Raw genomic sequence first — 12,238 nt, 5'->3', positions numbered from 1 at the left:
GATAACTAGTATAATTATCAATAACTGTACTTAATTTTGTTTTAATATTTTCACAAATAACACTTGTAGAGACATTTTTGTGCAACATGTAGATATCCATGGTCCACTGACAGGCTGTCACGCATATGAGTGACCCCTCTCAGGTGGTCACTTGTACGCGAGACGGGAGAGCCGTCCCAGGCCAATACCGACCAAACATTTGTCATAACACTTGCCATAACACTTGCCATTAGGACAATATAGAGAGTGTAGAGGACACAGTCATTCGGAGATTCATTTATGCCTGTCAAGATATTCTGCTTGAATTCAGCAGCTAATTTTATGATACATCTGTGACTTTCAAATTGATTTCGATAGCCAGGGCCAATTCCGACCAAACACTTGTCATAAGAACAATATAGAGAGTGAAGAGGAGACAGTCGGAGACATTGATAAATGCCTAGAGGGAATAATAGCTACAAAGAAACAGTTTTAGACCAGTGTCTATTGTTGTATCGCCATTGTTTTCATGACAATTGAGTGCCTGGTTTCATTCTGAAAGAGTAGGATGTGAGAATTTTTTTATTTTATTTAGTTTACTCTAAGTGAAAAAAGAAAATATATAGCTTCATAATGCCTGTCTTGGAATTTCTTGCTTCAATACTTCACGACACAGAAACGTGAGTCTATCATGCAGACCCTTAAACAAATATATCCAATACAGCCCATGCAAGTCTATAATATTTACCATGTCTAGATTACTGCAGTATCGGGGAATAAAGAAAATCTCTGGCTCCTTTATCATGTTTATACTATACTTCATAACGATAATGTAACAACCGTTTGTTTTTTCTGTAAAACAGTTCATTTCAGAAATGAGACGTTAGTCTAAGACAGGAGGCCAACAAGTCCTTTTTGATGGCTACTTGCTGACTTAACAACCCACTACTCCTCCCCTTCGCTGTGCGACCAGTTGTATGATGGACTTGTTGGTAAGATGACCCAGATTGTGTTTTAGTTGTTGCCGAATGAGCATCTGTTACGACTCCCCAGTGCATGGGTCATCAGACGACAAGCACCCCACTGCAGCCAGAAGTGAACCAGACAGAATTCAAACTGACTGAAATCCATGCCATAGAAACTGTGGTCTCAAACAACCCTTTTGTTGGTTGACACTCTCATCCCAACAACATGGTGCAGAGGGAACATATTTGCTCTTGTAAAGGTGCTGCAGAGCTTGAGTTGGTTGGTTTGTTGTTTAACGCCGCACTCAGCAATATTCCAGCTATATGACGGCAATCTGTAAATAATCAAGTCTGGACCAGACAATCCAGTGATTGACATTATGAACATCGATCCACGCAATCGATCAACCAAGTCAGCGAGCCTGACCACCCGATCCTGTTAATCGCCTTTTACGACAGGCATAGTCGCCTTTAACGGCAAGCCCGGGTTGCTGAAGACCTATTCTACCCCGGATCTTCACGGGTGTACAGAGCTTGAGAGAAGGCAGAGAGAATCAAGTTAACCCAAACTAACCTCCGCCCCATAGGAGGACTTACAGTGATGTTGAAAGAGGCTGTCAAAGCCCAGTTCTGAGCAGGACTAAAGACTCCTCTTGAGGTCCTGACAACAGACATTTAGTCAAGATGGACTAGTTCTCTTAAATGACTGAGGCTGTGTTATTGTATGCCTGAAAATATCACATGAATATAAAATATCAAACAACATTCTTTTCATATTTGTTCACCTGGCCGAAGGCGGGCAAAATCATTTTATTTCAAAGTTGAAGGTAGTAATTGAGAAAGCCACTGGTGCACAAATTTGTTTATTTAACACTGAAGGCATCTGTCCTAAGGCATTAGTAGACTCCATCCTTTAACCAACATCTTTGCTTTACACATGATGAACTGTGACATTATGAAGTGGTATTGACATGATTAAGGTAAATACAATATCATTCTATAGATGTTTTGTCTTGTTTGTTGTTTAACGCCACACTCAGCAATATTCCAGCTATAAACGGCAGTTTGTAAATAATCAAGTCTGGACCAAACAATCCTGTGATTGATACCATGAGCATCGATCCATGCAATTGGGATCGATGACATGTTTCAACCATGCTCCGCCTCTTATGACAAGCATAGTCGCCTTTTAAAGCAAGCATGGGTTGCCAAAGATCTATTCTACCCCGGATCTTCACGGGTCTCTTATAGATGTAAACACATTTGATGATAAACAGTAAACTAAGGTTGTAACAAATTCAAAGGGACCACTAATTTTAGTTTGTTGTAACCCTAGTTCGATATAAGTGTCTGCAATCGTAATTTTATCAATAGTGAATTTCCACACTCTAGTCATCACATTGTTTAGACAGAATATATCCACTTCAAAGTCTATGGCCCAATCACTGTCTTGCTGTTGTGTCAATTGAGGTCAAGGTGTCGGTTGGTTGGTTGGTTTGTTGTTTAACGCCGCACTCAGCAATATTCCAATTATATATGACGGCGGTCTGTAAATAATAGAGTCTGGACAAGACAATCCAGCGATTAATATCATGAGCATCGATCCACGCAATTGGGATCGATGACATGCATCAACCAAGTCAGCGAGCCTGACCACCCGATCCCGTTAGTCGCCTTTTACGACAAGCATAGTCACCACTTTACGGTAAGCATGGGTTGCTGAAGACTTATTCTACCCCGGAATCTTCACGGGTCGTCAAGGTGTCAGTACTTAATCCAGTAAATCTCTTGCATTCAACTGTTTATTGCTGCTTGAACAGCTGCACGTGGCCACCATATTTGGATAGGCTTATTAGTGACGTGAGCAGCTCAGAGATATTGTTATAAACATAAACACTGTCTTGAGAGAGTACACATGGGACCACAAAGTGTGTTTGCTAGATCAGTTATTTTGCATCTTCCCTAAGCAAGGGAGTTAACAGACTGTAAAAGTCCAGTTTCCACCCTTGCCTACCTAGGCAGGACTTATGGTATTATGTTTCTGCTGAGTCTATGCATATTCCAATCAAAACTGTATAACAAATCGACATCTGGTTCGCGAACTGCCATGCAGATTCTGGTCGATTGCAGAATTTGTTGATTATGTGTACCACAAACTCGGCGTCAACAGATATTTTCAAAAACTTCCCATGTTAAATACAAGCTGCTCACGCGAATTAAGACCCATTTTTCATTACAGTACCGATCTTGATTACTGTTAGCATGGTTAGATACAGCTATGTTGGACAGAAATTTGTATCACAACAGTTCCAGTATTTGATATATTTCAAATCCTAATTCGTTTAACGATTCCTGTTTTAGACATGACCTTGCTTAGATGTGCTCAGACCGCTTGAGTTCCTGACTTTTTAAGCAATTTACTCACAATAACTATATTACATGTGATTGCTCAATTAAAGGCAAGAGTGCACATTGCAGCAATGACATGCAGGTATGGTATGATAATCAAGTATAGCCAATAAGAACGTTGGTCTTTCAATGTGGTCACCAGCCCATCTCTTCATACCTTAAGCTAAAGGGGTGTGACCAACAAAAAGGTCCGGCAGCACTTTGGTTTTAAGTTTACTTAATAGATACACTGGTTAGTGACCAGTTATCACCAAGGACCAATTATTGGCAACTCCCCATTAGAACGCGCTCATGATCGCATCTTGTTTTACTTTCGCTCGTTTTCATTAGAAGAGAGAAATATTTATCCAAAACTGATAAATAAATTTGACTCTAGCGTGGAAATACTAAAAACACACCATATACTCACCTTGCTTATAGGCAACATTAAAAGAGACATGTGGGGATGCATAAGCATGTTGTTGATGCAATTAGGGGAACATTCGTTTACGTTTTTGCAGACGACAAATTGATTAACGCATTGCTTACTAATTGTAATGAACATAAAAAATGTGTGCAATACACCAGAGAAAATAGAAAATGTAATTTGTATAACTGAAGCGGTGCGTGTGATCACATGGTATGAGCTGTTAAGACGATGGCTAAAACTGGTACAGTTGGTCGATGGGAAACTTCTATTTCCACTGTTTTGATTCCCCATCGTCGAGCTATAACAGAAATTTACTGAAACCTTTTCCACTGACAGAAATGTGTGTATTTTCTCAAAGTATCACAAAAATCAAAGGTTTTGTCAGAGTTTACTTGTTACACTGAATATTTAAAAAATACCATACAACCGGCAACTGGCCGGTGACTAGTACACCCTCCTTGAGAAATCAGAGGGAAACATGTAACCCTCACTCCCTTCCTGCGTTGCCTACTTTTGAAAAGATAGCTTGTTGCTGCCATGATTATTTTCTTCTCAATCTTGACACATTGCAAAGAAGTCGCATACACAATTAAGGGATTATGAGTGTCTGGATAAAAAAAAAAAGTTTTTAAACTGAGAGTAGGTGATTTATTTCGCAAGAAACTACCTGTTGGTGATTGGTGCAGATCACAGTCTACACTGACTACAGGGCTATTACATTTGGTGACAGCTATGGGTAAGGGTACTTCATCGCTGGGCTTTGCTCACCAACCCCTTTCTAAGAATATATAGGATTACAAGGATTGAGCTGCAAAGCATACATATATAGCTTTTGGAGGGCGGATACGGGCGGAAGTCTTTCCCAGCTGAGTGAAGCCACGTCTTACTGAACATCACTCTCGAGACTGTATGGGAAGTTCAGCCACAACATGTCCTGCATCTGTCAGTATATGATGGTGAGTGATTCGTGGCTGTCACACCCTTCACTCCAGCTGAAAACTTTCGTCGGACAATTTCAGCCACAGAAACCTTCTTAATGGATTATTCGAGGAACATCCTCATTCACAACTTTTCTTCCGTGTGTGTACTGAACCAACTCGTTGTGTTTTACTAAAATATTTGTTTCACTATTTATCTTTCACACTTCGCTTGCACTCGCGCGAGCAGTGTCTCCCAGCTCGACCGAGACCGTTGACGGATTAAAAATAGCAGCTTGAACAAACTTGGCTTCAATGCAATGAATGAAACAACTGACTAACAACTATAAATGGTCTTACCATCTCCTGCGCGTTTCATTATATTCACATTATGTGCACTCTCCGCTCAGTTTGCGTGGTCATGGAGGGTGCATGTTCAGTGTATCCAACACAACATAAACATGTGTTCATAGTTGTTCGCCATGTTTGGAGAAAAGCATTCTGGGAAGCTACTTCGCGCTCTAACCCATTCCGGTTTGTGTTTCCCGTTTCACCGCAGTTGATCTACATTCGACCAAGATAAAACCCGTAGGATTTACACATGTAGCTCAGTGGGGTGCTGTTCCCTTAGGACCTGTTACCTGTCGAAAATAAAGACGACCTTATGGAACTATTTGCATTGATTCACAATGATCCCTTCTACACCCAACAACAGAATCACAGACCTGTACAGAAGGTCATCTTTAGTACAGGATTTAGGACAGCGGCAGGTGGACTGAGTGCGCTACTTCATCGCTAGTCTTAGCTCACCATCAGCCAGCTGCTCCGCACCACAGCCATATGGGTAGTGGGTCACAATAGTGAACACGACATAAGTCGTTTGTCAGTTACTGTTAACGCCCCATATCTCATATTCAATAAGCAGAAAAAAGTTTCTCACTACAGATGAGTGAGTGAGTGAGTTGGGTTTAACGCCGCTTTTACAGTATTCCAGTTATATAACGGCGTGTCAGCTCAATGTGGGAGGAAAGCCCGAAGTGATGCAGGTCTCAGACGTTTACCACTTCGATGAAACCCACGAGCACGGGTATGGTGCTGACAAACCTAGAAACATAATCGGGACGAACCAGGATTCGAACCCACAATCATTGGTTTCTGACGTGGTCAAGGGACGCAACTCTGCACAGCGAATCGCGGCGCCTTAGACGACTGGGCCCCCCGTGCCCCCCACTACAGATGAAGTACTTAAACATTGCAGATTATATTTCCCGCGTCTCTTAATCGGAACCTCATGTGTCTGAATTTAAATGAATGATCTGTTGTTTTCACCTTGATGTGTCAACACCTTTGGGGGTAAGACTTGTTAATGGTTCTGGTATCCATATTGTAGTTTTAATACCTTCAACACTCATAACTGTAATAATTTTTAAGTTTGGTCCTGCCCACAACTGAGTCAATATCAGTTATTTATAGACACTTCAGGTAAATCTTTCCCCTTTGATGTTAAATTGTCTCTTGCTTCTGAATGTCACCAACATTTGGCCAATTTTCCATTTTGTATAACCTGTGTATTTTATATTTTTGTGTCTAAATGGAAAATTTAATATACATTTTCATCAAGATGCCATCCTAAATCGAGGTAACATTTTATTCGTAATCTCCTTCCAGTGCTTTGGTTTTGGTACGGAATTCTTGGACTGCTTGTTGTGTTGGTGTTTCACTGTTCTATGAACTTTGTTTTTGTTCTCATCTTCACTGATCTGGAACTAGTCTTACGAGCATTTGATCGGATTTCGTGTTTCATTGTGTTATATTTTTCGACAACACTAAACGAAACTCTTCCTCAGATATCTTACCATCGGCTAGTGATGTTGAGATATGATCCTCAATGCTATTTAACTTTGCGCTTCAACCTGTACATAAAACTATCATGTTCTAATGCTTTCTTGGCAACAATGCTTTCTTTGGCAAGTGGCGAGAAATAATTTTCAGTCCAGAGACCACCGCTGCTACTTCCACACCAAACACGATACGAGTCTTTGACGGGTTCACTGACATATCTACGGTGGCCCATAAGGGACATGAAGTCCGTTTTTCCATATTTTGATATTTCACGTACTTTTATCGCAACCTTTTGCAAATTAACACGATTTGTCTAACAAATATGTGATAAATCACGTTTAAAGAAGATATTGAATCGCTGAAAAGTGAAACGAAAATGTCAAAAACAAAAACGAAAATGTCAAAAACTAAAATGAAAATACAGAAAACTATTTAAAACTAGGGGGCACGGGTGGCCCAGTCGTCTAAGGCGCCGCGGTTCGCTGTGCAGAGTTGCGTCCCTTGGGCACGCCACAAACCTATGATTGTGGGTTCGAATCCCGGTTCGCCCCGATTATGTTTCTAGGTTTGTCAGCACCATACCCGTGCTCGTTGGTTTCACCGAAGTGGTAAACGTCTGAGACCTGCATCACTTCAGGCTTTCCTTCCACATTAAGCTGACACGCCGTGATATAACTGGAATATTGTTAAAAGCGGCGTTAAACCCAACTCACTCACCATTTAAAACTATGAGCGTGATTTTTTAAAAAGAATAACACCTTGCAACAATGTAATTCTTGCGGTTGGAAAATTCTTTTTTAATCCACATATGCAGTCTGAACCATTATTAATGTTTTCAAGAATTTTCGGGTACAATTTATCTTTTTCGCTTAAATCCTGTTAACCAATAATCAAAATTTGCATTTTGATATGGCAGGTGTAGAGTTAGTGAGTATGGTTTTACGCCGCTTTTAGCAATATTCCAACAATATAACGACCGGGGACACCTGAAATGGGCTTCACACATCGAACCGGGCTTTGGCGGACGAGCGAGCGCTTTAACCACGTGGCTACACGATCTCCCCGTCAGCAGTCCAGAAAAAACACAAACTGTCACTTTTGGGCGCCTAAATATGTTTCATTAACACCCATTGGATTCTCCCACGCCAGGCAATGAAATCATAAAAATAACATTCTTTTATCCCACACGGGGTACATGACATTAATAGCATCTTGTGTACACATCAGTATATGGTGGGAAGGGAATGAGCAGAGACTGCGACAGGTGGATGACCCGCCTGACATATCTTTGCTTTGACAAAGGACTGTCGTATGTATTTAGCTTGAACGGGTGAGTGAAGTCCTCTCAGCTTCAGGCTGAGTCAATACATCACGCCGTCATTTGTTCAGATCTTCAACGAAGACGGTCTTACATACGCGGATGCAGAGTGTGTGTGCCTGTCTGTGATGTGGATGTGTGCGGGCCTCTCTCTGTGTCTGTCATGTGTGTATCTGTGATGTGTGAATGTGTCTGCCACGTGTCTTTGTGTGTATTTGATGTTTGTGTCTGTGATGTGTGTATGTGTCTCTGTGTGTGATGGCGTATGTGTCTGTGTGTGTGATGGTGTATGTGTCTGTGTGTGTGATGGTGTATGTGTCTCTGTGTGTGATGGTGTCTGTGTGTGTGATGGTGTATGTGTCCGTATGTGTGATGGTATATGTGTCTGTGTGTAAGAACAGGATATACATTATTTTTGGAACATCAAGTATTTAACGAATAATATTATATTTCAAATTATCAACCATTTTAAAGTCTGATCCTCTCACAGGACTCAAGCGTTGATAACAAATGACTGGTCCTTAAGAGGTTGTTGACACAAAGCCATTACAGCATGAGATATTACGTGCAGGAAGGACAATCCATTATCCTTTCATGCTAGAAGACAAAAGTGGAGAGGTCAAAATAGCTTTTACCCTGAAGGGAAGAGGACGCCGTCCTGGATATGGATTATGTCAGAGATGTCGCAAAAGCTACTCCACCGTGTTGCAATACCATAAAAACTCCTGCCATGGGGGGAGGCTCGTTTTAATCGAAACCATTCGTCACCACTCGCCCCTTTCCGTAGCCTGCAAGAAGACTCGTCCCCCTACATTCGTCTCCACTCGCCCCTTTCCGTAGCCTGCAAGAAGACTCGTCCCCCTACATTCGTCACCACTCGCCCCTTTCCGTAGCCTGCAAGAAGACTCGTCCCCCTACATTCGTCACCACTCACCCCTTTCCGTAACCTGCAAGAAGACTCGTCCCCCTATCGATGAATGTAATGTGCGAAAATACGACAAACCAATCAGAATGCGCGTATGATTTCAAGTTCTTCGTCAAAGAATCCCTCAGAAATAATTTTTGATTTTATATATGTCTTGCATCTAAAAATATACCCAAGACACAGTTAAATGTGTTTAATCATACTGTATAATTCCGCATGTCCCGATGTGCTTTAGATTGCATCTGAAATATACTGAGTCAAATTAAAAACTTCACATTTTTAAAAGTAATCCCATATATGAGATGTATCGGACAAATGTATCAGAGTAGGTAATTTTTAATCATTAATGTCTAAAGAAGGATTTTAATTCGAAGATTAAATCGGGATTCATCACTGAAGACGACTTGATTCCAATTCCTCTGAGTCCATCGTAAGTGTCGCTGTGCTCACAATTGACGTTGACGTCTATGTAATTAAGTCAGAATCGGCCCGCAGTATGGCCGTCGTGCTTGAAGGTGAGCAGTTCTCATACGGTTTCGAACAGTTTGCGCACTCAGACTAGCCCTAAACAGTTCATTTCTGGTTGATGTAGCCGTCAAAAATCGGTTACGGAGGTGACGTAAGACAATCTGACGATCCTCTGCATGTGACGTCACACGTGGTCGACATGGCAGAGGGCGATCAGCGGTGGTACCCGTTTGCTGTAGACGCGTCCGTCGACTACAACCCATCGTCCTTGCGTCTTCAGCTACGGACGTTCCCGTCTGCAACATGCCGATGGCACGATCACGTTGTACATTTGAAAGGCGTGGCATGACAAATGGCCGTAAAGACTTTTGTTTTCTTGTGTTTTTCTTTTTTTGTTAATGACCGCTAACAAGTATGGCTGAAAACACGTGCGGTATTATGGCCACGTCACCAGTTGCACGTGAAAAAACACTTTTGCCACTATAGTGCTGTGCACATGATTTTGATCGATTCACCTGCACAAAAACGGGTGTTATATGAAGACAATACGTGGCCATTAATGTTTAAATACACAATAAGGGCCCACAATGATAACTGATCAAAATGGTAAAATTTTAGGATTGTGAAGTTTTTAATTTGGTTCAGTATATATATAATATATGGGGAAATGTGTGTGAACCATTACGCAACGAGTTGACAATTGTTTTAGGTATGCCCGTTTGCGCTAAGACGGAACACGGTCACAAAAATGGCCATGAGAGGGGCACGAAATAACACGAGTTGATCACGAATGAATCGGAACGTCATAAGCCAACTTATATAACAAAAAAAGAAAGAAACAGGAAACAAACATCCACCGAAATAGCTGATTTGATAAATGAAAAATATGATGGTGGGAGATAATTTGGAGGGGGTGTAGGTTGGGGTGTTTTCCAAATCGTTAAACCGTCAGCCGGGGCTCCTGCTGTAAGTAACGTGAAGTAAACATTGATAAACCAGACGCAAGTTTAGCCGTTACATGGATTGGTTAAAACCCCATATAAAGTGTAGGGTGCAAGCGAACCCATCAAATTACCATCAAAAAAATTATTCGAAATAATCTGTGTCTATTTCATACGCTGTGAAATAAGGCGTAAATCAAATTGAAATTCTTTGTCCCTTTGATGAATGTTATCAAAACCTTTATCAATTAATAAATGTGGGATTTTAAAGGCGGAATCCCTAAGAAGAGGCTGTAACCCTTTAAATGGTTTAATATGGAGGAATTAAAAAAATCCGATAGAAGTAACAGATTAGGAGGGTATAATATGGAAGCTGTTTTCTGTCTCTTACAATTATGAATTCTCATGTCGAGTTTCAACCCAGTGGCAATGGATTTTTAATATACAAATCTAACCTGGCCGCTTCTGAATGCGACCATTACAAGTTAATATCATAGTTTTTATACCAATTAAAGGAATAACGCAGGGTTCGAGTTCGAGAACCATCGATCTTTCTAAATTTTGTAAACTACATTTGTAAACAAAGGTGACGTGTAACATCACGTTCAACATGTTTAGTGGAAATTTTTAGAAGCGCACATAAAATATGGTTCTCAAAATTTCTCTGAAAGGTGATAAGAAATTCCCATTTGTACGAGTAACTGTTTCCCAGTCCGATTATGCGGAATTGATTTGTATGCATCTGTGGGTAGTATTAACACGTCTCTGTGGCTAGATAGTGTTATGTTACACATTACCATTGGAGATTGGATGATTGGCATTTCGTTTTTTGTGGTTGTGTGCCTTTTGCACCGCTCCGAAGGAGTGAGTGAATATACTTTTACGACGCTTTGTTCACTATCCCAGAGTGAGTGAGTATGGGTTAACGCCGCTTTTAGCAATATCCCAGCAATATCACGGTCGGGGACACCAGAAATGGGCTTCACACATTGTACCCATGTCGGGAATCGAACCCGGGTCTTCGGCGTGACGAGCGAACGCTTTAACCACTAGACTACCCGACCGCCCCACACTATCCCAGAACTATCTCGACGGGGATTAACACTTGAAAAATATAACATGCATAAGACTTGCGTGGTGAGGGGGTGGCGATGCGCCCACAAACACCCCCTGGATCCGAGTATGACGTTTACCACTTTGACGAGACCCACAAGCGAAGGTGCGGTGTAGAATAATGGATTCGAACCCAACAATCAGCGGATCCTGGGAACATCCGTCCACAGTACATCAATCCAACCTCTGGATCTAATCACGTGAAACTCCAGATCAAATTGTGGAATAAAGACAAGAACAAGAAATTTTCACTATAATTTATTACAAAATCTTAAGTAAATACTATTTATATAAATACTATATTTATTTATTAGCACTGTATGTCCTTCGCCAGGCCTGTAATAAGTTACTAACGTGTGTGTGTTTGTGTGTGTGTGTGTGTGTGTGTGATGGTGTATGTATCTGTGTGTGTGATGGTGTATGTGTCTGTGTGTGATGGTGTATGTGTCTGTGTGTGTGATGGTGTATGTGTCTGTGTGTGTGATGGTGTATGTGTCTGTGTGTGTGATGGTGTGTGTGTGATGGTGTATGTGTGTGTGTGTGTGTGGGTGGGTGCATGCATGCTGAGAATGTGCATAATACCAATGCAAAATGTCCACCTGAACATTTAACATATTTCATGAGAATGATGGAATGATGCCCAAGAACAGACTGAAAGTTCCCTCCATGTAAAGCAGTTATTGTATAAATCGCCGATCACACCCCATGTCCCCGTCTCGATATATGATGAACAATTCTGGTTGGATTTGAACTCAGTCATTACAAGTGCATGCCTGAGAACAAGAGTAGATCGAATGAGTATGACAAACGTTATAAATACCATAGAAAACAGAAATAGCCCACGTCAGGGATAGTCTTACGTCAATAAATACACTGTACCCAAAGGCAACAACAACAAGAGTCGTATCACAGGCGCTTGTAAAAACAAATAACACGTAACAAATGTCCCCGG

General features: G+C 41.2%; 1 protein-coding gene across 1 annotated transcript in view; it reads right to left on the bottom strand.

Moving 5' to 3' along the window:
• Positions 1-5,058, bottom strand: part of LOC139452582 (uncharacterized) — a 32,282-nt gene extending 27,224 nt beyond the window's left edge. The window contains exon 1 of the mRNA XM_071234105.1: positions 5,040-5,058. Within this exon, the coding sequence (XP_071090206.1) occupies positions 5,040-5,058 (19 nt within the window). The remainder of the gene's footprint in view (positions 1-5,039) is intronic.
• Positions 5,059-12,238: the final 7,180 nt, after the last annotated feature.

This window comes from Haliotis cracherodii, unplaced genomic scaffold (assembly GCF_022045235.1).
Source record: "Haliotis cracherodii isolate W230 unplaced genomic scaffold, xgHalCrac1.p SCAF_9, whole genome shotgun sequence".
NCBI classification, from domain to species: Eukaryota; Metazoa; Mollusca; class Gastropoda; order Lepetellida; family Haliotidae; genus Haliotis; species Haliotis cracherodii.
This window is presented reverse-complemented; position numbering and strand designations above follow the sequence as displayed.